The 25,277-nt window shown below is 44.8% G+C and overlaps 2 protein-coding genes across 3 annotated transcripts; both read left to right on the top strand.

The window, feature by feature from the left end:
• Positions 1–4,878: 4,878 nt before the first annotated feature.
• Positions 4,879–16,724, top strand: LOC123413311 (phosphoglucan, water dikinase, chloroplastic). Of its 2 annotated transcripts, XR_006613725.1 has the most exons (20): positions 4,879–5,296; positions 6,103–6,706; positions 7,167–7,256; positions 7,555–7,686; positions 7,931–8,056; positions 8,135–8,313; positions 9,249–9,333; positions 9,830–9,976; positions 10,063–10,115; positions 11,420–11,625; positions 11,722–11,840; positions 12,479–12,549; positions 12,634–12,751; positions 13,675–13,761; positions 13,849–13,935; positions 14,016–14,092; positions 14,228–14,372; positions 14,521–14,653; positions 15,401–16,389; positions 16,492–16,724. XR_006613725.1 is itself a non-coding variant. In XM_045106255.1 (19 exons), exons 1-19 carry the CDS (start codon positions 5,112–5,114, stop codon positions 16,303–16,305), a joined length of 3,549 nt encoding a protein of 1,182 aa, XP_044962190.1. In that variant the 5' UTR covers positions 4,879–5,111; the 3' UTR covers positions 16,306–16,504. The 2 variants fall into 2 exon arrangements, 1 of the variants encoding a protein (XP_044962190.1); XM_045106255.1 differs by having other exon boundaries at positions 15,401–16,504.
• A 1,559-nt stretch (positions 16,725–18,283) lies between these two features.
• LOC123408011 (uncharacterized membrane protein At1g75140-like) lies at positions 18,284–20,539 on the top strand. Its single transcript, XM_045101241.1, has one exon. The coding sequence runs from the start codon at positions 18,299–18,301 to the stop codon at positions 20,309–20,311; it is 2,013 nt and encodes a 670-aa protein (XP_044957176.1). The 5' UTR covers positions 18,284–18,298; the 3' UTR covers positions 20,312–20,539.
• Positions 20,540–25,277: the final 4,738 nt, after the last annotated feature.

The raw sequence follows: 25,277 nt of genomic DNA, 5'->3' as shown, positions 1-25,277 counted from the left end.
ATCGTCACCGCTCCCGATCTCAACCCACCCGCCTCCGCAGCCGTACCTCTCCCCGCTCACTGCCCCCGTTGCGGCGCTCGAGTGCATCGCGTCGACCCTGGTCCACCCTAGTCTGTGCTCAGGCCGCTGCCACACCACTCGCCGCCGCGGCCGACCTCAACCACCACTGTTGTCGATATCAACCCACCCGCCTCCACGGCTGTACCTGTACCCGCTTGATGCTCCCGTTTTGGCGCTCGAGCACAGCTTCTGGATCAAATCAACACGACAGCTACAGTGACTGGGGATGATGCGTCTTCACGATGCAGAACGGCGGCGGCGCGCGGATAAGGCGCGGCGGAGCGAAGTACTTGCAGGTGGAGGAGGGCCTCCATGGCTCACACGGGGAACTCGGAGGTTATGACGCGACAACGACGACTCCTTATGGCCAGATAGAGGCGCCTAACCCTTGCTCCCCTCATCGTATCCCCTCCTTCGTCAGGAACTCATCATCTGGTGAGATCCCCTCCCCATGCCTCCAACCGTGTGCCAAGCACCGACAAGAAATTTATTTTCTAGGGATTTGTTTGTTGATGAATGAATGTATTGAATGTAAGATTGTATTGTTGTAGAGACAGAGAATGGAACACCACCTTCAGTTTGTCATCTGATCCCATATTCTCTATCCCATGAGTGAAATAAGATAACAGTCCATTGATTAATTCACGTAGCCTTTTTGTTTTGCTTTGCTTGTCCTGCTCAATTTCTCATCATGGTGGAATTAACAATGGACGGGTTGATTTTTCAACAAAATAGGATAGGACTGACTACATTAGTTATTTAGCTTATTATTTTAATAAATCAAAATGATTATAAAAAGATTAAAAGCGTGTGGTATTTTTTTCTCCCGTTACAACGCACGGGCCTTTTGCTAGTATAAAAGAAAGAAAGAAACTATTGAAACAAATATGGGGCGAACCAATTCGAGCCCTGGCTGCCGCACTTATTTTTACATTTCTAGAAACAGGAAAATCATATTATACAAATGGGCCTGCGCAGCTGGGAGTGCTGCAGGCGCCGGTTTGTAAAATTGGCAAACCGGCGCTCGTGGCGCTAAATAGGATTCCCTTCCTCACGAGCCTCCTAATGATCATTTCCAGCCACTGTCACATGTAGCATTTTATATTAATTCATTTTTTTCATTTTCTCTACGTGTTTTTGCTTTTTAGATTTGTTTTTTCCGGTTTTTTAAAAATTGGCGAACCTGTGGCGTTAAATAGGATTCGCCTTCGTCACAAGTCTCCTAATGATAACTCCCACACGTCGCCATTTTTTATGAATTTTGTTTTTTATTATTTTTCGCACGCGTTTTCGTCTTTTTAGATTTGTATTTTTTGGGTTTTTTGTGTTCCGGTTTTTCATCGATCTTTCTTAACTCTTGGACGAAAATAAATTCAAAAAAATATATTGCATGAAAAAATGCATTTTTAGTTTTTTCCGTGAGAGGAAATTTTTTAATTTCGCGCGACATTGTCGTGCCTCTCGAAAAAAAAATTGTTTTTTTTTCATGAGAGGAACGATTTTACTTCCGCGAGAGGCACGATTTTGTTTTTGTGAAAGACTACCGCATTCACTTTAAAAAGGGCACCGTCTAAATCCATTGAGACGATATCGTATGAATTATGATTTGGGAAAAACCAAAGATGACGTTTCTAAAAGTTTGGAGATGCGATGCTTATGTCTAGAAATTTCAACCTGAAAAGCTCGAACCCAAATCGAAAAAGTACGTCTTCATAGGATACCCTAAGGATACTATTGGGTATACCTTTCATCTCGGATCCGAAGGCAAGATCTTTGTTGCCAATAATGGATCCTTTCTAGAGAAAGAGTTTATCTCGAAATAAGTGAGTGGGGGAAAAGTAGAACTTGATGAGGTAATTGTACCCCCTCTTGAACTGGAGAGTAGCGCGGCGCAGGAAAATGTTTATGTAGTGCCTGCACCGACTAGAAAGGAAGTTGATGATGATCATCATGAAACTTTGGATCAAGTTACTACTGAACTTCGTAGGTCCACGAGGATACGCTCCACACCAGAATGGTACGGCAACCCTGTCCTGAAAATCATGTTGTTAGACAATGATGAACCTTCGAACTATGAAGAAGCAATGCCGGACCCGGATTCTAACAAATGGCTTGAAGCCATGAAATCCGAGATATTGTCCATGTATGAGAACAAAGTATGGACTTTGGTAGACTTGCCCGATGATCGACAAACCATAGAAAAATAAATGGATATTTAAGAAGAAGACTGACGCGGATGGTAATGTGACCGTCTATAAGGCTCGGCTTGTCGCTAAGGGTTATCGACAAATTCAAGGAGTTGACTACGATGAGACTTTCTCACCTGTAGCGACGCTGAAGTCCGTCCGAATCATGTTAGCAGTTGACATATTTTATGATTATGAGATCTGGCAAATGGACATCAAAACGGCATTCCTTAACGACTTTCTTAAGGAAGAATTGTATAGGATATAACCGGAAGGTTTTTTCGATCCTAAAAATGCTAACAAGGTATGCAAGCTCCAGCGCTCCTTCTATGGGCTGGTGCAAGCATCTCGGAGTTGGAACATTCGTTTTGATGAGGTGATCAAAGCGTTTGGGTTTGTACAGACTTTTGGAGAAGCATGTACTTACAAGAAAGTGAGTGGGAGATCTGTAGCATTTCTCATTTTATATGTGGATGGCAATATTGTTGATGGGAAATGTCATAAAACTTTTGGAAAGCATAAAAGCCTACTTGAATAAGTGTTTTTCAATGAAGGATATTGGAGAAGCTGCTTACATATTAGGTATCAAGATCTATAGAGATAGATCGAGACGCCTCATTGATCTTTCACAAAGCACATACCTTCACAAGATATTGAAGAAGTTTAATATGGGTAAGTCCAAGGTGGGGCTCTTGCCTCTATTGCAAGGTGTGATATTGAGGACGGCTCAATGCCCGACCACGACAGAAGATAGAGAAAAGATTAGTATCGTCCCCTATGCTTCAGCCATAGGCTCTATTATGTATGACATGTTGTGTACCAGACCTGATGTGAACCTTGCCATAAGTTTGGTAGGGAGGTACCAAAATGATCCCGAAATGGATCACTGGACAGCAGTCAAGAATATCCTTAAGTACCTGAAAAGGACTGAAGACATGTTTCTCGTTTATGGAGGTGCCGAAGAGCTCGTCGTAAAGGGTTACGTCGATGCTAGCTTCGACACAGATCTGGATGACTCCAAGTCACAAACCGGATACGTGTATATTTTGAATGGTGGGGCAGTCAGCTGGTGCAGTTGCAAGAAGAGTGTCGTGGCGGCATCTTACATGTGAAGCGGAGTACATAGCTGCTTTGGAAACAACGCAGGAAGGAGTCTGGATGAAGGAGTTCACCACTGACCTAGGAGTGATTCCCAATGCGTCGGGCCCAATGACTCTCTTTTGTGACAACACTCGAACTATTGCCATTGCCAAGGAGCCCAGGTTTCACAAGAAGACCAAGCACATCAAACGTCGTTTCAACTCCATTCGTGGATACATTCACGATGGAGATATATATATTTGTAAAGTACATACGGATCTGAATGTTGCAAATTCGTTGACTAAACCTCTTCCACGAACGAAACATGATCAACACCAGAACTCTATGGGTGTTTGATTCATCACAATATAACTAGATTATTGACTCTAGTGCAAGTGGGAGACTGTTGGAAATATGCCCTAGAGGCAATAATAAAATGGTTATTATTATATTTCCTTGTTCGTGATAATTGTCTATTGTTCATGCTATAATTGTATTAACCGGAAACCGTAATACAAGTGTAAATACATATACCACACCATATCCCTAGTGAGCCTCTAGTTGAGTAGCTCGTTGATCAATGGATGGTCATGGTTTCCTGACCATGGACATTGGATGTCGTTTATAACGGGATCACATCATTAGGAGAATGATGTGATGGACAAGAGTCAATCCTAAGCATAGCACAAGATCGTGTAGTTCGTTTGCTAGAGCTTTTCTAATGTCAAGTTTCATTTCCTTAGACCATGAGATTTTGCAATTCTCGGATACCGTAGGAATGCTTTGGATGTATCAAACGTCACAAGTATCTCCGAAAGTGTCTGTTGGGTTGGTACGAATCGAGACCGTGGTTTGTCACTCCGTGTGACGGGGAGGTATCTCTGGGCCCAGTCGGTAATACATCATCATAATGAGCTTAATGTGATCAAGGAGTTAGCCACGAGATCATGTGTTACGTAACGAGTAAAAAGACTTGCCGATAACGAGATTGAACAAGGCATAGGGATGCCGACGATCGAATCTCGGGCAAGTATCATACCGATAGACCTTGGAGGACACCGCATGGCTTAAATAGTCGGGCCTTGACCTTGGGGGACGAGCTGAAGCGGCAGCACGCGAAGGTCACACCATCGCCGGAGGAGACGCCCATCGTGCCGATGGATGGTTTTCCGGACGATTCCTTTTAGGACGCGGTCGTCAGGCCGACGTGGCGGACACATCTATGCCTTTTCATATGCGTCCCGTATTTGGGCTGGATATATGGGACGTCTGCCAGCACAAGCGTCCGAGCCCCGTTCGAGGCGTCTGGCTAGATCGGAATTTCGTGATCGGACAATGACCGGACGACCTGTCCAAACGTATGATATGGATACGAGGGATCCGGGTGACAGACGTATGAGGTGGATATGAAGGGTGGGTCCAGCTGTAGCTGTAGATGCTTTATTTTTTTTAATGTACTAGCTGTGGCCGGACCCCGAGAGGGAAGGGAAAGGGAAAGGGAAAGGGAAAGGGATAGCGCGCGGGCATCGGGAGGGAGGTGAGCGGGAGCGAGAGATCCGTGAAACCGGGCACGGGAACCACGTCCACACGTCCCGGGTCCGGGCCACCTCCTCCTCTGTTTCTTTGGGGCTCTCCTCTCGCTTCCTTCCACTCCACTCCGCCCTCCTCGCGCCCCGCCCCGCCCATCCCGACGCCACCGCCCACCCCTCTCCCCTCTCCCCTCTCCCTAGAAAACAAACCCCCGCCATCACCGACCACGCCATCGCCACCGGATTGCCTCGGAGGATGACGACGCCCATGGCCTCGCTCGACCCCTCGCTCGCCACCGCCGCCAGGCCGCGCCTCGCCGCCCCGCCGCCGCCGCCCTCCGCCGCGGGCGCGGGCGCGCTGCGTCGCGGCGCCGTCCTCCAGCGGGGACGGCAGCGGCGCGGCAGGTTCTCGTGCCGCGCGGGACCCGCCGCCTCGGAGATGTACGTAATCCCTCCCAGCCCCTTTTCCCCCTCCCCTAATCCGCCAGTGTAATTCGGGGGCGGAAGCATCCTCTCCTTCTCATGGAAATCCCTTACACCAGCTCTGCAATGCGATTGCACATGGTTGCTCGATCGCCGTCTCATCATTGGCAGGTATTCCTAGTAGCCCAGAAACAATGGTGGTCTGCGCTCTGCAGCCGTAGGTCCAATAACAATGACCGGGAGCCCGTAGACGTACTGAACAAGCACGTACCACCACCAGTGGCGCCGGAAGTGCGTATAGATAGAGGTATATAGCGCAGCTAATGATAGCAAAGCCACTGAACAAAAAAAACAAACAACCGATCTAGCGCCTTCGATCCTAAACCGGCTTTGCCATTCATGAATCATGACACTGGCGGCAGGGGTCAGTCCAACCAACCACCAATCCAGGGGTGAATTTAATGCAGTTCCACACAAACTCGGGGTCACAAATTCAGTGTTTCTGAAAGTGGCATGCAAGACATTTCCCATTCCACAGTAGCATTTTAGATACTGACTAAACTGAATCTGATGCGCTGGACCCATGTTCAATGCCGTCATGCCAGTCAGGTCATTCTTAATTCATCACCATGCTGTTTTTGCCCTTCACAAATGGTTACGCCTCTATCTGCCTTATGGGGATCGACCGAGTAAAGTTGACAAACTGAAAGGGTTCGTCTCAACTAGTTCTCTTCTGCACGAATGCGGCTGTGCAGTTTATTACCCACTTCCGTTTTCTGGACAATTTGATGACTACAGCTCATATGTTTTGCCGTTTACTGCAGAACAAAGGAGAAAAACAGAGCAGACCCTTCAAAGTCGGGTTCGGTGCTGCTCCGGGTTTGTCTAGAGCACCAGGTTAAGTATGGCGAGCATGTTTGTATTATAGGTTCGACAAAGGAGCTTGGGGCATGGAAGCAACACGTCGAGCTGGATTGGACAGCGGATGGCTGGGTCTGCCAGCTTGAGCTCCCTGGCGAAGCAGCTGCGGAGTTCAAGTTTGTGATTGTCTCAAAAGGAGGAAAGGAGAAAACATGGGAGGGTGGTAACAACCGTGCTATCGAGCTGCCAAAAGGTGGTACACTTGATATAGTATGCAACTGGGATAGGACAGAAGAGCCCTTAGGTCTTTCGGGAACACCAAAGGCTGATAGAGCAGCTAAATCTGTTGTGCCACAAACGGCTGGAGATGTTTCAGTCGCCGATTTAGCACCGGAGACTGGCTCGAGCACATTTGGTGGGCAATGGCAAGGTAGCGAAGCTGTTTTCATGAGGTCAAATGAGCATCGGAATAAGTCGAGTGACAGGATGTGGGATACAGCTGGGCTTGGTGGAATGGCACTGAAATTGGTCGAGGGTGATAAATCGTCTAAGAACTGGTGGCAGAAGGTAAGTTAGCTTTATTTGGTTTTGACCCTATCAAAAAGGTCTAGTATTCCATATTCTATTATTTTAAAAGTGAAAGCTCAACACTGAAATTTAAATATCAGCAGATGGAAGTGTATGGTACTTTCAGGACCCACATGAGCGGATGCAGCAATGTTGTATAGTTGCTAGTTATCTGTTTCCCTTTTGGCAGTAGTTTTCATAACTGAAAGCATCTCTTGCGAACATGTTAAAGAAAAACTGGTTTATGTCTCTAAGCACCTTGCATTGTATAAGGCCTAAGGCTCCCACGTTGGTCATTTTTGTGTTTAAATATTTTTTAACCTTCCTTTTATGAAATTAACCAAAGATAACAATCAGTGGATGGTGCAGTTCGCACCCTGTGACTTGATGTATTTTTTAGAAAAATTACATTGAATGTAATGCTGAAATAGCTTCCTTTAATAAGCGTTTTTTCTTGCAGTTAGATCTTGTTCGCCGGCTTGTGTCAGAACCTGTTGATGACCAAAGTAGTAGATTGGAGGCTCTTATATGCTCTGCTATTTATTTAAAGGTTTGTCCAACTGCACTTTACTATGCTATTTGCCATTATGTTTCTTGGAAAACTAATTTTCCCTTCTAAAACCATTCATCTGAAAACATATGATATGCTATTTATTTAAATGTTTGTTGAATTGCACTTCAGTATACTACTCCTTCCGTCCCAAAATAAGAGACTTGTTTTGGGATGGAGGGAGTATTTGTCAGCATTTTCCTGGAAAACTAATTTTGTTTTGTATATTGTTAATCTGCAAACAGAGACTGGTAAAAAGTATAGTAATATATTTTTTAATTGGTTCCCTCTATTGCAGTGGATTTATACAGGTCAGATATCTTGTTCCGAAGATGGTGGTCATTACCGACCCAACAAACATGCTGAGATATCAAGGCAAATTTTCCGTGAAATTGAGAAGATGTACTACAGAAAAGGCATATCACCTGAGGTTTGCTCATTCCATCACAACTGTTAGATAGCCATCATTAATTCCAAGTATTTGACTATTTGTAATTTTGATCACTGTGCCTTTAGCTAAGATGAACTAGTCTGACTTTAGTACTGTCACTTTGTTACTGTTATATAATTCTTCTGCTAACAATGCAATGCTTAAGTTTACTTAAATGCGCAATCCAATACTTATTAATTAGCAATTATTCACCACTTACATATTTCCATGTACATTCATGCAGGATGTGCTTGTGATTCGCAAAATTCATCCTTGTTTACCTTCATTTAAGTCGGAGTTTACTGCTACTGTCCCTCTGACACGAATTCGTGACATTGCTCATCGCAATGACATCCCACATGAGCTCAAGGTGATGATCTCTTCCGAGAGTATAGAGTAACTTCCCATCGGATTATTTGCAACTCACTTCATCTTGTACTGTAAACAGCAAGAAATCAAGCATACCATACAAAACAAGCTTCACCGAAGTGCTGGCCCTGAGGATCTCGTTGCTACAGAAGCCATGCTTACTAGGATTACAAAGAATCCTGGAGAATACAATGACGCTTTTGTTGAACAATTCAAAATATTTTATAGCGAACTAAAAGACTTCTTTAATGCCGGCAGGTTGTCTAACTCTTTATTTCTCATATTTTCTATCCAGAATATCTATTTGCTAAACTAAACTAATGAAACTTGACTCTTTCTGAACTTTTTGATCCTACTGAAAGATATTGATATCCGTTTGGAATTTCTAATTCCTGACCTATTGGTTTAGAAGTATTGATACAGAAATACAATCTGATACTGATAAAGAATTAAGGACAGAAGATTGCACCAAATCAATAAACAAAAAATTAATGGCAGAAAACTTCTTTTTTATAATATGGTAGAAGACTTGTATTCCCTCCGTTCCTAAATATGTCTTCTTAGAAATTTCACTACAGACTACATACGGATGTATATAGACATAATTTAGAGTATAAGTTCACTCATTTTGCTCTGTATGTAGTCCATAGTTGAATCTTTAAAAAGACAAATATTTAGGAACGGAGGGAGTATGTCCTTAGGGACCTTATGGAACTGTTCTCATAAAAAAATAGAAAGGAGCTGCCCAGAAACAAGAGAATAGAAGATTTACTGCAGTTATTCTGGTAGTAAGCATTTCATATATTTACCATGATACTAACAAAGTTATAAACAATAATTCAACATGAAGCACAGTGGCATAAATTGGAGCTAGTAAAAGATATCATTATAACTTAAACTATATATTGATCATGCCTGCTCTGATGTGCAAGTAAGAATCTAGAATACTAAATGTTAGTACTTGACTAATGTATATTAGATGTGTAGTATGTACTGCTAGAGTGCTAGTTTTCACGCAACCTTGAAGCTAAAAGAGACAATTCAATGAACAATTATAAAAACAGCCCCTTCACTGAGCATCAAATGTTTTCTAAACACTTATCCGATGGTCATCAAATGGTTATGTATAGGAATGATAAAATAAAGTTTATTTTAATGCATGAAATGTAACATGGTATTTGGCAATTCTGCAGCCTGTTTGAACAACTGGAATCCATCAAGGAATCTTTGAATGATTCTGGCTTAGAAGCACTGTCATCATTTGTCAAAACCAAACAGGTAAATTTTACTGAAAACAGTGTTTTTTCATTCTTTCATATTTCAGTGTATTATACAAGCTAATAATCTGCTGCTGGTACTTCACTGTTTTCAATTATTCAGGCACATTTCTGTGCTTTCTTTTTAAATTCAAACATTTCTGCCCTCTGATCATCTAGTATGAACAAGCAAAAAATGTTTAGAAATGTGAATTATCTTACCAAGTTCTGCATGACGTTATTCTGTATGTTTGCAATTGTATGGGAAGCATCTAACTCCAGCTTTTTTCAGTGGCGTTCACGATGCACTGCAGTCTTGTGAATCTGAATACCTTCATAAGATATGATGCTTACATCTACGTACTCAGTAATAGACTGTCCTTACTAGCTTATTGTGTGTCATGATAGTCTACTTTCTACCATTTCATTTGTAGAGCTGTAGAATGGACCCATTGCTTCAGTTATCATGTATCATTCGTATATTGTCTTATGGAAGTTCTTTTATCGAGTATTTTCAGAGTTTGGACCAAGCGGATGCTGCGAACATTCAAGTTGTGATGAAGACCTTGCAGTCATTGTCTTCATTGAGATCAGTTCTAATGAAGGGCCTTGAAAGTGGCCTTAGAAATGACGCGACTGATGCCGGTGTAGCAATGCGACAAAAGGTTATTTGATCGAAACACAACTCAGAAAGTTTGTTCAAATTTGCTGCATACATTTTCAATTATATTTACTTATTGAAGTTCTGCAGTGGCGCCTTTGTGAGATTGGTCTTGAGGATTATTCTTTTGTTTTGTTAAGCAGGTAATGGATTCATTAGCTTAAACCAAATTTTGTGCTTTCTTACAAATCATATCATGTTTTTTCAGTGAACGTTATTAATTTGGTCTTCATCAGTTATAATTTGCAGAACTGTAGAATAAAGGGCTATTTGTATCATTGAGCTACAAGTCATAGACCAAATTTGCAGCACTGTAGAATAAAAGGCTATTTGTATCATCAAGCTGCAAGTTGTATTGTGCATCATAACTCGCAACTGTCCTGACCATCCTGACAACCATCGCCCTCAGGCCCCTCCCACCCCATGCACCAATTTAGTCCTGGGCCAGGGGCACACCAAATTAAAGCACCAAGCCCACCTACTCTTCTTCCTAGGAAACCATCCGCTTCATTCCCACCTCTCATACCCTACCCACGCAAACGAAAGGTACGCCCTGAGCGCACCTACCCCATGAGGGAGCATGTCTTACTGGCATTCCTGAAGGGGGAAGGCAAGGTTCTGGAATTGCTGGTCCAGTAGTACAGAATGCTAGGAATTCTGCCATTCCCACCCTGCATTCCAGCTCGAGGTTGCGCTGTATTTCCAGGATGGAGGAGAATAGGAGATGTTGTGGGCTTGTTTCTTGGTGTAACATATCATCACCTACTTATTGAACTAGAGCAGATGGCAGTACATGGTAGCGTGTCAGGCACCTGCCCAGCTTAGCTAGACATGCACAATACTTCAAGGGCGCGCTGGAGAATTGGCTTATGTAAGTTAGTTCAGGATATGGTTAATCTGGTTAGCTATCATATCTCTAAGCTAGATATGGTTGTTAGCAGCACCAACTTAAAGACGTTGTCATCAGCCGATTGCTTGGTAAGAAATAATCAAATCCAGAGTCTGCTGTTACAGCCAGGAACAAGTTCTGCCATTGCTGGGACAGCGACTCCTTGCGTACACCATGTTGTTATCCGATGTGATCAAAGCCTGAGATCCTCATTCTTCTCTGCTGTTGATTCCCTTCCACTAAAGCTATAGCACTCACTGCATAGAAATAAAACAACCCAATGCTTCTGATACATTTTAGTATAAGGTACGCTGGTAGGTAATTGACTTGTACTTTCTTTAGCTCACTTATGTTAATAGATAAATAACACTATCGCTTATGTCTTGTACGCTGGAACGGTACCAACTGCTGCTAATTTATTTTGTAAGTTGTTTGAGTTCATTTGCCTGGCTATTTTAACATTTTGAGTAGTCAGAATAAAGGATCTACCTATATAAACTTAGATTCTTCTTCTGGGGATACATTGAGTTTATTTGCTTTGCTCTTCTGCCATAACAGATATATCAATGGTCTTGAAGCTTCAGGTGGATCAGCTTCACTTGCACAATGTGTGGCTGGAAATACAAGTGTATGGGACGACACCCTTGATGCCCTTATTATTGGCGTCAATCAAGTTAGCTTTTCAGGTTGGAAGCCAGAGGAATGCATTGCTATAGGGAATGAGCTTCTTTTTTGGAAGAAGGAAGGTCTATGTGAAAGTGAAGGTGCCCTTTTCTTCTTCAATATCTATCGTGAATGTTTCATCCTTTTTATGTTCCTGTTATAGTTAGGAGTGCCCTGAAAGCATGTCATGTATACAGGCAGTGAAGATGGCAAGTATATTTGGGCACTAAGACTTAAAGCTACACTTGATAGAGCAAGGAGATTAACGGAAGAGTATTCTGAAGCACTTCTTTCTGTATTCCCTGAAAATGTCAAGGTGAGAGTTTTCCCCAGTGAATGTGTCCTCTGCCTACCGCTTGATGGATTAGAACTGCATGGTTTGTGCCCATACTGGTTCGTCAGACCACCTGATTAGAATGTTAGTCATGGACTAACGGGTAATTCAGGTTAGAGAAAGTTTTAACTCCTGGGGTATTTGGTTTGTGGAACCACCCCATCATGGGATTACTATCTCTTGATTTTGGTGTTATGATCCCATTCCCCATTTTACTACTAACTTTATGCTTATGGGGGATGAGCTGGAGCCATTCCTTAAACTAAACAAATGCACAAGGAAATGGTTGGCCAGACCAAACACCCTAGCCTTTATATACATTATGTAGGGAAAACAATTGCTATCCAAAGTATTGGCCATCTTGGTTGTGCCATCGATGTTCCTAATTTTTGCCTTCTCTTTTCACTTTTGTTCTGTTTTTGCCATTGACATTACTATTTGTTAGCGTGACCGCTACTTCCTTGCCAGTATTTTCCAAAAAGAAGGCCGCTTAAGGAAGTTGCATCCATGACACACTCCAACTAACTGAGCTTGTAAATTTTGCTGCTTCACCAATAGTAAACTGGACACTGTTATCACAAATAGCACCTTAAACATTTTGTAACTGTCTGCTTCTGTAGGTCCTTGGGAATGCCCTTGGAATACCAGAGAACAGTGTGAGAACTTACACCGAGGCTGAAATTCGTGCTGGGTAATCCTTTTTTTCTCTTCCAAACCATAGTAGTTTATTGTTGCATATAATCCTGGCAATCCTAACTTCATATGTACTTTCTAGTGTTATTTTTCAGGTCTCCAAACTTTGCACTGTACTTTTGAAAGCTGTTCGAGTAGTAATTGGATCGTCTGGCTGGGATGTTCTTGTTCCTGGAGTAGCCCATGGAGCTCTGATACAGGTATCTTCTGGAACTATGCAGGAAAGCAGGAAGATTCTTACGATGAGCTTCCGTATGTTTTGCTGCCATGTTGGCATGATGTTGTTACTTAGGAAAATGCTACTATTTTGAGGGGGAAAAACCTGGACTCTTATTTTGCAGTGCAGCAGGTAGTTAATCCTATTGCTACTTACATACTGTGATCCATGCCATTTGAAGATATCATTTGTGCTATAGGCCAGCTTGATGTGAATACTGTAGCCTGCTGCAATTTAAAGCCCTCCAGCGGGGAGCCACCTGCTCTAGGCTAGTGCATTCCCAATCAGCTTCAGATGAGTTGCATGCATAAGCCACTTCATCGCGTGCTATGTAGAATGCCCACAAGTTGTTGAACATCACGCCTAAAACAGAAATATAACCAGTGTCAGTTGGGTAAACGTTTCATATTATTCAGAAGGGTGAGCGTGTGCGAGCAAATTAAATCCCAGTCAATCCCTTCAACCATAGTCGCATTTTGCAAAGAAAAATATATTTTTCATTGGCATATATAATATATTTGTTTGGTTTCATAAAAAATATTTTGTGTAAATTCTTGTAGACTTTATGCCTAACTTAATTAGGTTTGGGCCTGGGCTACGCGAGACATATTTGTGTGAGCACAGGCTACAGGATTTTTTTACATGACATCAGGTCAGATACTTGAATTCTGTATGGCCTCATGTCAAATTGATATCTAGTCTGGCCTAGAGATAACCAAAGGGATATGAAAATTAATTAGTAGTGACCAGCCAAATTAAACTTTGGTTTTGAATCTGATCGAAGCAGTTTCTTCTTTTAAAAGCACGGAGTATTACTCCTTAAACAAATTATGGAACCCTTGCTATCCTTTCTGGCTGTATTACCGTCAAAACTCAGGCTTCTATTGCAATGGTTTGTTTATTTAGGTAGAAAGAATCATTCCTGGATCATTGCCTTCATCCATCAAAGGACCTGTGGTTCTACTTGTAAATAAGGCTGATGGAGATGAAGAGGTACTTTGGAAACATCAAAATTCTTGATTTACCGATCATGTCTCCCCAAATCAGTTATATAGCCAGGGTTTGTTCTTTATTTGACAGGTCAAAGCTGCTGGCGATAATATAGTGGGTGTTATTCTTCTGCAAGAGTTACCTCACCTATCACATCTTGGTGTTAGAGCTCGTCAAGTTAGTCTTGCCAAACCTGTTTTCTTATACTTATACTGGCAACAGTTCCTGAAATATTGCAACTGCTGGCATGTTTACAGGAGCAAGTTGTATTTGTAACTTGTGAAGATGATGACAAAATTGCAGATATGAGGTTGCTTGAGGGAAAACATGTCAGGTTATGCTCTATTTTCGTATGCATGGTTTTTTCTGTTTAACGTCAAGAATTTGATTGAAGGTGACATCAGTATAGAGGTCCAGGTTTTTCGTGTGCCTGTGGGAACTAGACAAATTTCGCTTTGATTTATTACAGGTTGGGAGCATCATCCAGTGATGTTGAGTTGTCAGTTTCTGATGGAAATGCCAGCGACATATCTTCAGAGCCATCCATTATACAGAAACCATCAAATTTGTTCTCTTCACCACTGGCTACGGACGACTTGTCGAACGTGTCTGAGGTATGTTATTATTCTTCATCGTTAATACACATATAACAGACATACATGTCTCCTGTTCATTACATGTTACACTAGATGTTCCTAGGATCCTGCATATTTTCTCTGTTACTTATTCATTTTCTCTGTTCTCCATGGGACAACATTTCAGCCCAAAAGCTATACTTCAGGAGAAAATGGTAGTTCCAGTGTTCTGGAGCTTGCAGAAGCATCAGTTGAATCATCTGGTGCTAAAGCTAAAGCTTGTGGAACTCTTTCTGTGCTGGCCTCACTGTCAAATAAAGGTATGTTTTTTCAGTAACTTTCGTTGAAGTCGTGTCTATATTTGTTTTCCAACATTCTTGTGAATGGAAACTAGCAAGTGTTGCAAGATCATAACTCCTAATAGGTTTAGGAAGTTGACAGTATTATTTTTAAAAGCCGGGCATTCTGAATAGTGAGATGCTCTTTAAATTTTGTCGGTGTCAACTAAAGATTCAGACATTCAGTCAAGTTGCTTGAATAACTGGGAATAAATATAACACATTTCTGCTCAAAAGCAGGGCATTTTGAATAGACTCTCCAACTTTCTTATTGTTAACTGTTAAGTAAGCATTCACTTTTGAATAGCTGGGTGTACACTTCTGATTAACAACAGGGAAGCCAAAAGTGCTTAACATAAAATAGTATATAATTCTAATTCCACATTTTCATCATATTAAGACAAAGTACACCCTGGTCTTTTGCTGCAAGTGCCATTGTTATTCGGTATTATTTTGGTAGAATCTCAAATTCTCAATACATCGATGGTAGATCATCTAATCCTGTACCTATCAAATATATAACTCATTTCATGTATGTAGTGCTATCCATCAATCCATGGTAAGCAGTGAGCATTTTTTATTTATGATGAAGGTTCTGCTAATGGTAACGATATAGTTAAGATTGTCGCCTAACGTATCATAACTCATGTAATAGAAACATTTTCTCCTAATTATTTTGTGCAAATAGTTTGTGATCTTACTTTTTTTAAATCTTTTGTCATTGGTTAGTCTACAACGATCAAGGAATTCCAGCGGCATTCAAAGTTCCTTCTGGGGCTGTGCTTCCATTTGGATCAATGGAGGATGCGCTCAAGAAAAGTGGATCACTTGAATCGTTTACAAGCCTTCTAGACAAGATTGAGACAGCTGAAATCGAAAATGGCGAACTTGACACCCTATCATCCGAGCTACAAGCAACAGTCTCACTGCTTTCACCAACCGAAGATGCCATCAAGTCTCTGAAAACAATCTTCCCTCAGGATGGCCGGCTTATCGTCAGGTCCAGCGCTAATGTGGAGGACCTGGCCGGGATGTCAGCTGCGGGGCTTTACGAGTCCATCCCCAATGTGAGCCTCTCGGACCCAACCAACTTCGGGTCTGCAGTAGCGCGGGTCTGGGCCTCGCTGTACACTCGGAGGGCCATCCTCAGCCGCCGGGTGGCTGGCGTGCCCCAGAGGGACGCCAAGATGGCTGTCCTGGTGCAGGAGATGCTGGAGCCAGAGCTATCCTTCGTGCTCCACACGGTCAGCCCCTCGGACCACGACACCAGGGTCGTCGAGGCTGAGGTTGCCCCGGGGCTGGGCGAGACCCTTGCCGCTGGCACCCGCGGCACCCCGTGGCGTCTCTCCTGCGACAAGTTCGACACCGACGTCGCCACCCTGGCCTTCGCCAACTTCAGTGAGGAGATGCGGGTGCTCGGCTCGGGCCCCGCCGACGGCGAGGTGGTGAGGCTCACTGTCGACTACAGCACGAAGCTGCTCTCCGTCGACAGGACCTTCAGGCAGAAGTTCGGTCAGCGGCTGGCCGCCGTGGGGCAGTACCTGGAGCAGAGGTTCGGGAGCGCCCAGGACGTGGAGGGCTGCATGGTCGGGGAAGACATCTACATAGTGCAGAGCAGGCCACAGCCGCTGTAGAGTCATCCGTAATAATGTTTAGATGAGCAAAGTTTTGGTTGGTGAAATAAAATTTGCCGAAAATCCCATGGCAAAATAAGTCAGGTATGAGGAGCCCGCCTGCGAAACCAACTGATTCTAAATAATGTTTTGAATTCGTGTTTAAATTTTGGGACGTGAACAATGATTTCCTTGGAATGCATGCAGTGTAAGTTTTATATATGGCGTATATGAGAAGAGCAGAAAGGGCATGAGGAACTCTGCGAACATTAAGGGCTCCTTTGATTCAAGACGAAGTCGTAGGATTTTTGTAGGATTTCAACCCGTAGGTGTATTTTTCGTCGTAGGGTTGAAGTCCTTAGGAATTTGCACTGCATTGTATTTTGGGGGAAAATTTTCCAACCGCTCAAAACATATTTTTTACAATTCCTTTGTCGTTTTTTCCGTGCCATCAAACATTCTTGAGCCTTGTTTGACATTCATAAGATAATCATGGGAATAGAAAAAATCATAAAAAGGTGGGATAACACAGGGAAAGAGATGCCATCTGGATTTGGTTCACATGATAGGGCTTTTGTATTGGGCTTAGGGTAATGTTTTTTATTTTCCTGCAAATCAAAGGGATCTAAAGAAAATTTTCCGCAAAATTTCCTATCCTATTCATTTATGAGGAAACTACATATGGAGGAAAATTTTACGTAGCTCTCTTTTATTTTAGGTTGGCAATTGTCACTCTATCACATTCCTGTACTACTACTAATTCCACGTTGTGATTTCCTTCAAACCAAATGAGCCCTATAAAATCATTTGTACTCACTCCGTTGCTAAATATAAGTTTTTTAAGATATTTCACTAGGAGTCTACATACGGAGTAAAATGAGTGAATCTATAATCTAAAATATGTCTATATATATCCGTGTGTAGTCTATTAGTGGAACCTTTAAAAAGACTTATATTTAGGAATGGAGGGAGTAATTTCTTTAGGATTCCTATGAATAAAATAGGGCGTTAATGCAAAAAAAATAAAATTAGTTTCCTCATGAAGCACAATGAATGATCATAAACCAATGTCTTGTTTGCTCCTTGAAATTCAGCTCTACTCTAGAAAACACAAGCCAAACGGGATGGCTTCATGACTTGTCACTTTTGTGAAGCTCTCTTTAGGAGGTGAAAGTCACTTTAGATCATAGGTGTATTCACCTATTCTCTAAATACACATTTTCAAAAGATACAAAAAAAATCCACCATACATCCGGATATTATAAGTTCATACACAAAGTTTCGGTGTAATATGATACTTTTTGTCGCTTGTGTGAAAAAGACAATTTTCGATGCCCGGTTTTATCTATTCATAAGAATTTTTTTTTATACATGGTACAGTAAATGTTTTATTTTCTTTACAAAATTTTGCGTGCGAACATATATAGAATGTCCGGATATACACTGGAAATTATCATTTGGAATTTTTAAACATTTTGAAATGTGTTTTTATCTATATTTCATAATAAGTGTATCTACATCTATGAACCAACACACCACTCTCCTTTGAGCATATCCAATTGATGATCTGTAGAGCGACGCTTAAAAAAACACAGCGTCGAAATAGAGTTTTAACCCGGGGGTGGAGTGGTTGCTTTTCAAGACGTTCCAAAATTTACGGAGTAGAGCTATCCCAAACAACCCCACCGGCCACCTGACACCCAGGCCCCACCGCCACCTGCCTGGTCAACGGTCTTCCCGTCCATCGCACCTGCGCGCGCAAACAAAACCAAAATAAAAGACGTGTGACCACCGGCTGACGGGTGGGCCCCACGGCCAGTGGCCACCACCTGACCACCGGACCCCACATGGGTCGACCTCCGGCTGACGTGCGGGCCCGGCCAGGGATGGCCCTCCCGTGCCACTGCCACTTTCCCCGAGAGCAGATCGGCTTCCGCTCCCCCCGAGCTAATCCCAACCTCCCTCCCTGCGCTACGCGCACCCAAAACCCTCCTCCCCCCCGCCGCTGACAGCCATGGCCCACCGCGCCCCCGCCCCGCTGCTGCTCCTCCTCTTCCTGCTCGTCGCCGTCGCCGCGTCGGGGGAGGAGGGTGCTGGGTCGGCGGGGGAGGTGGTCGAGGGGGAGGCGGAGGCGGGGGCGGGGATGCTGGAGCGGCACGCGGCGCAGCTCGCGCGGCTGGAGGAGGTCGCGGAGTCGCTGGCCAGGTCCGTGCGCGCGCTGGAGGCCGCGCTCGCCAGATCCGCCGGGCCGGGGCCGCCCTCGCCGCCGTCGCAGACGCATCGGCAGCCGGAGCAGCAGCAGGGGGCGGCGGTCTCCGACGCCGTGGCGGAGGAGGCGCCGGGCGGGGGCGCAGGGGGGCGGCGGGCCCCGCAGGGCGTGGCGGTGACAAAGCGCCGGCCTTTGTGGTCCGAGCGGTTCGTGTTCGCGGCGGCCGTGCGGCTCGGGGACGGCGCGCACGCGGCCGCCCAGGCGGCCCTGCCCTACGAGGACGCCGACGGGCTCACCAAGTACTTCGCCGTCGGCGACTCCCTCGGCCGCGTCTTCGTCTTCTCCGCCGCCGGCGACGCGCTGCTCGAGCTCGGCGTGCCGCCCCCCGGCGACGCCGCCTCCCCGGTGACCGCCCTGCTCGCGTACCTCTCCCCGCGCCGCGCCGACTGCCTGCTCTTCGCGGGCCACGCCGACGGCTCCATCGCCGCGCACCGGCTCACCGAGTCGTCCCCGCACGGCGACGACTGGCTCACCCTCGCCGCGGCCTCCTCCCGACTCCTCGTCCGCGGCCTCGACGGCGCCCCCGTGCTCCACCTCGAGGCGCACCACGCCGGCCGGTCACGCTACGTGCTCTCCTGCGACGCCGGCCGCCGCATCCGCGTCTTCACCGAGAACGGCACCCTCTACGGCACCGCCATCGCCTCCTCCACGCCGCTCGCCTTCGTCAAGCAGCGCCTCCTCTTCCTCACCGAGGCCGGCGCCGCCTCCCTCGACCTCCGCTCCATGACCGTCCGGGAGACGCCCTGCGAGGGCCTCGCCGAGGCGCTCAACGGCTCCCGCCCCAGGTCCTACTCCTTCGACCCTTCCGAGCGCTTCAAGGCCTACGGCTTCACCGACGCCGGCGACCTCGTGCACGTCCTGCTGATGGGCGACGTTGCCAACCTCAAGTGCCGTGTCCGGGCTGTCAAGAAGGCGGAGGTCGACAGCCCTGTCGCGATACAGACCATCAAAGGCTACCTCCTGGTGGCCAGCCAGGACAAGATCATGGTGTACAACACCTCGTCTCAGTACTATGGGAGGGTCGGGGCGCCCCGGCCGCTGTTCACCACAGCCATTCGGGACATCAAGGCTGTGTTTGCGGGTTCTAGCGCAGTGATGTCTGCCGCACCAGCTGGGAAGCCTCTTATTGCCGCGGACCGTGAGAAGCTCGTCATCTTGGGGCTCGGGGACGGTTACATCGCCATCTATAGGTCCAACTTCCCGGTATACAAGCCAGAGAGCAATGCTGTTGTGTGGAGTGGCCCGGCCCTGCTCTTCCTCCTGTTCTTGATTGGCATCTGGCAAGTATATGTGAAGAAGAAGGATTCACTGGGGTGGACACCAGAGGAGACGTTTAACACCTCGGTCACAGCTCCTACAGGGAGCATTCTGAATCATCCAGCCAGTGAACGAGCATTTGCAGACAGCACGACAAGAGCTGCTGATCGAAGCTATGTGGACGGCACGACAAGAGCCAGCGACAGAAGCTATGTGGATGCCACTGCAAGGTCTACTGACCGAGGCTATGCTGAGGCTACCAGGGCTGTGGACCTACGTGGCGGGGCGTTGAGAAGTGCTCCAAGAAGGTATGTGTCCCCTACCAGGTATGCAGGGGCAGCCGGAATTCCGTATCGACCTGTTTCGTCCGAGCCTGGGCTTAGAGGTGCCACTCCAGAACTGAAGTACCGAGGCCCAGGTATGGAGCCCCCTGGTTTCCCTAAGAAAAGGGAGACATTGTACTCGAACAACCAAGCCGTAGTAGATGATCACGGTGAATGAGGGTGCCGGACTGTCGATGCAGACAGCCGCCGTAAATTTTTGTTCTGGCTTGAAGTTCCCGCACCTAAGAGGGATATATGCCACTGATCCACACGCCTGTTGTTGTAAGTTGTAAAACTCGGGAGATGTTTGTATTGTACGAGTACATTATGGCCATTTAGGATATGCTGCTGCAAATGGTGGAATAACACGAAGACTATGGGTGCATCTGTGCATTTTACAACTATCTATCTATGGGTAGGTCTAACGGTCCAAGCATGTTTACTTTGCTTTTCACCTTTAGCATTGTATAAGAAAATCACTCGGGTCTCAAATTTACAATAATCTCCAGTTGTGCTGGGATGCTTGGAATTCCTCTACTTGTGGAGTGGTTTTCTAAGTAGCAGCATTAGATTCTCTTTTTATGGTAAGTAGCAGCATTAAATTCTCTTTTTATGGTAAGTAGCAGCATTAGATGTCTTAGCTGCATGTCAAGATTTGCGTCGGCATTTAAACTAGGAAGAACCACTATATTCAGTCAATTACAGTAGCATTCTGTTAGCCATAGGCCATATGTTCAATGTTGCTGAAGATGCAGTGACAGGCTCGCGATTTGCACACTCTAAAAAGTTTGGTGTGTCACGTGCTGCATTCGAGCTTTCATTTCCTGTCGCTATCTAATCCCTGTTCTATCTTTTCTGCATCAATGTAAGGACGATCTGCTCACTTTCATTGAAGATACTTTGCAGGTGCTTGACAGTACCACTTTACCAATTTTGTTGACATCGACATGGGGACTACATTACTGCTATCCATTTTTGAATTTTTGACTCTTGTCCTTTTGTCATCATTTGTGGCTCATTTGATCTGCTTATCCTCTTCACATTTGGATGATAACAACATTTTGTCTGCTTCACATATCTATCCATGGGTTGCATCTGTGCATTCTACAATTATCTATCCATGGGTACGTCTAACGGTCCAAGCATGTTTACTTCGCTTTTCACCTTTAGCATTGTAAGGAAATCACTATTGGGTCTCAAGTTTACAATTACCTGCGGTTGTGCTGGGATGCGTGGAATTACCCTACTTCCGAAGTGGTTTTCTAAGTAGCAGCATGAGATAATTTTTCCAATGGTAAGTAGCAGCATTAGTTATCTTGAAGATTCGCCTCAGCATTTAGACTAGGAAGAACCAATAGATTCAGTTAATTACATTAGTACTGTGGTAGACATAGGCCTTATATATGTTCAGTGTTGCTCTGAAGGTGCAGGTTTTCCCTACTGAAAACTTGTGACAACATGCGAAGGCTCGCGATTTGTGCATTTAAAAAGTTTGGTGCGTCACGTGCTGCATTCGAGCTTTCGTTTCCTGTCACTGTCTAATCCCTGTTCTATCTTTTCTGCATCAATGTAAGGATGATCTGTTCACTTCCATTGAAGATACTTGGCCAGTGCTTGATAGCGCCCACTTTGCCAAATTTGATGACATAGACATGGGACTACAGCCATCCAATTTTGAGTTTTTTTTCTCCCTCTTGTCCATTTCTCATTATTTGTGGCTCCTTTTATCTCGTATCTCCTGCACATTTGGATGATAACAACATTTTTTCTGCTTCGTATATGTACATAAATATCTTCCTTTTAGGGAAATGCACATACATATCTTGTGAGAAGAAGGCTTGGTTGCATCTGTGCATTTCATACTATCGGTGGGTAGGTCTAAGTCATGGTTGATATGTTTTTCACCTCAAAATGTTGCTATCAAGTTCATAATTGCCCTCAACTTTTATGGGAAGCTTGAGATTGCTTCGGATCTGACTGTCTAAGAAGCAGCAGTAGGTGTCTTAGCTGCATGTGAAGATTTGCCTCGGCATTAAAGTAGGAAGAACCAGTAGATTCAGTGAAGTACTTTTAAGCATTGTGGCGGCCATGCATAATCCATATGTTCGGTGTTGATTCAAAGATGCAGGGACATCTCTTTTAACCCCGATAACTTGCGACGAATGAGGGGCGCGATTTGCGCACTCTAAGAGGCATGTGCTACATCTGATCTTTCATTTCCCTGTCTTTACAGGAATCTTTCATTTTCTGTCATTGTCTAATCCCCTGCTCTGCCTTTCCTGCATCAATGTGAGGAGGTGCTCACTTTCATTGAAGATTTCTTTTGTCACTGTTTGATTGTGCCACATCACCAAATTTATTAAGACATGACTGCAGTCATCTGATTTATGTGTTTCTTTTTTTCGCCCGTCATTTTGCCATCATGTGTTGTGTGGCCCCTTTGATGTGCTTCCCATCTGGAAGCTCACAAAATTTGTTCTGCTTCATTCTTCATATATATGTGTGGTTCCAGTTTTACAGAAATTTGCTGTACCATTCCAGCGGATAGAGAACATCATAGTATGGTAGCTGTATTTTAAACTTCTGCGCGACTCCCAAATTGGAGTACAAATCCAGTCAAAAAGTCGATTCTTTCTTACTCTGACCAAATATATGGACCAAAATATCAACAATTAAATACTCCGTCGGTCTCAAAATTCTTGTCTTGGTTTGTTTAGAAATGGATGTATTTCTTGTCTTTGGTTTGTTTAGAAATGGATGTATGTAAATATTAAAATGTGACTAGATATATTCATATGAATTTTGGGACGGAGCGAGTATTGAATAAATAGATTATGAAAATATATTAAATGCTGGACATATTGATATTGATTTGATATTGTTTATCTTAATATTTTTTTATATATACTTGGTCAAACCTAGAGAGCATTGACTTTTTGGTGAATTTATATGCCATCTATTTGGAGACGGAGGTAGTACACATTTTAATACATTTTGTACAAAATGCTACTCCCTCCATCACAGTTTATAATACATGCACGTGTACCTAGGTCGTCAATTTGACTTATATAAAATATATTATTTAACATAAAAATTATATCATTAGAAAATAGAACATCTAATGTTTCTAATGATATATTTTTTATAATATATGCCTCTTATTAAGTTGGTCAAATTGACGACCTAGATACACGTGCCGGGTTTATAAACTGAAATGAAGGGAGTAGTTTCATATTCTGTATTTAAGGCTACTGTATATTTTTAAGGAAATTTAAGGCCACTAGTTTTTTTTTTGAGACAAATTTAAGGCCACTAGTGCACAGGCATGTACTAGTAGTGTTGGGCCATAGTTGGGTTTCAGTGGGCACTCACGTACTCCAGGACTCCAGCTGAGTCGAGCATTTTCAGCAAGACATCACAAAATCATATGCAATCTTGACAACAGCTGATATATTCTTATCAATAATAGTTTATGATTACGAAATAAATTAGCACAAGCTGGGTGCAAATGCAACATAAATCCAGCGGGAAAAAATTCAGAGTGCACACTAGCAAGCTACTTCCTCCGTACCTAAATATAAGTCTTTTTTAGAGATATCACTAGGGAACTACATACAAAGCAAAATAAGTGAATCTATATTACTAGCACAAATGCCCGTGCGTTGCAACGGGAGAAAATAATCCTTCCTCTCCACGTCAAGTTGAGTGAGGAATCTAGCACAGAAAGACACAAATACGGCCAACACAACGCGCCACCGGAACATTGGAACACATCCGGTCTAGCATTGTCAAGTTGGACATAGTTGAGAACTGTCCATGAGGTGCCCAACTGAACCTGTTCATTCAGATGGACCTCGCCAAGCCAACAATATCTTGAAGCCATCGATGGCTATGGAGAGCTTCCCGAACTGTGCGCTTATTCAGGATGCACGGATTGATCTTCAGTAGCAAGGATGGTATAAAATCACTAACGGCAAAGCCTTTCATCCATTTGTCAGACCAAAAAAAGTTGTACGCCCATCTCCCACATCAATCAATATGACCAAACTATTAAAGAACTGACATACAAAATCATCCACCGCTTCCAGTAATCCTTGCCATGGTCTCTTAGGATCTGATCTTCTCATCCACTCCCATCTCATCCGAAGAGCTACGACCTGTAACTGCAAGTTTTTGACTCCCAATCCTCTGAAACAATATGGTCTGCACACATTTTGCCAAGCAACCAAGCTCACCTCGCATCACAGCTAGCCGGAGGCTGGGGAGCACGCGACGCGTCAAGGGAAGTCTGGGAGTGGCGCGCCGATGGAGGAGGCCAGTGGCTGGGGTGGGAAGGACAGCAAGGTTGCGGCGATGTTCGCCGCGGGAGCCAAGTGGACCGGTCCAACGGGTGATGGAGTGCACCGGGATGACGAAGCCGTCAGGGTTGGGGAAACCATTGCCCAGGTGGAGGCAGTGGGGTGTAGTCCCGGCGGCGCGTTGGTAACAGGTATGGGGGAGCCGGCAGCGGTTGCATCGTCGAGTGTCGTCAGCGGTGGGGGCACTTGGGACAGGAGGGTGGCGGCGCTCCTCCTCCTCCTGGCCGTTGCCCGTGGCGGCGAGGAGCATGTTGAGAAGCCCTTCGTGGTCGACGGCAGGCGCTTGAGTCGGCCGGCGCATGCCCGGAGCGCGGCGGCCTGCGCCTCGACGTCGGCGAACCGCGCGCAGAGGATTTGAACGACACGGGGAGAAGGGCGCGGCGGAGAGGAGGCAGGTCGGGGTGCGCGTAGGACGGCGTGGCGGAGGATGCGGGCGAGCGGCGGGGAGGCGCCAGATCCAGATGGCGGTGGGAGGCGCGGTCGCTCGATCGGGCGTGGGGCGGTGGAGGACGGGGTGGATAAGGTGAGCTGGGGGTGTTTTGTTAACAAAACTTAAACGTTTTTCTTCTTCACTTACCAAGGACCGCGGGTTGCATACCAATAAACTGAGGGGCTTTTTGTAAAATTGCCACGACGGACGGCAGAAGCGCTCCGCACTTTATTATTAGGGGAGATAAATTATGTCTATGTACATCCGTATGTAGTCCTTTAGTGAAATCTTAAAAAAAAACTTATATTTAAGAACGGAGTGAGTAGATAAGGAAAATTAGGCCCCTGACGGTGATG

Source organism: Hordeum vulgare, chromosome 7H, assembly GCF_904849725.1.
Source record: "Hordeum vulgare subsp. vulgare chromosome 7H, MorexV3_pseudomolecules_assembly, whole genome shotgun sequence".
In the NCBI taxonomy this organism is placed as follows: domain Eukaryota; kingdom Viridiplantae; phylum Streptophyta; class Magnoliopsida; order Poales; family Poaceae; genus Hordeum; species Hordeum vulgare.
Note: the sequence above shows the minus strand (reverse complement) of the source record. Positions and strands in the feature narration are given on the sequence as shown.

Coding starts and splice junctions, on each gene's coding strand:
- LOC123413311 (XM_045106255.1), top strand. CDS start 5,112: ATGACGACGCCCATGGCCTCGCTCGACCCCTCGCTCGCCACCGCCGCC. Junction 8,057..8,134: donor ACATCCCACATGAGCTCAAG/GTGATGATCTCT, acceptor TACTGTAAACAG/CAAGAAATCAAGCATACCAT. Junction 11,841..12,478: donor TATTCCCTGAAAATGTCAAG/GTGAGAGTTTTC, acceptor CTGCTTCTGTAG/GTCCTTGGGAATGCCCTTGG.
- LOC123408011 (XM_045101241.1), top strand. CDS start 18,299: ATGGCCCACCGCGCCCCCGCCCCGCTGCTGCTCCTCCTCTTCCTGCTC.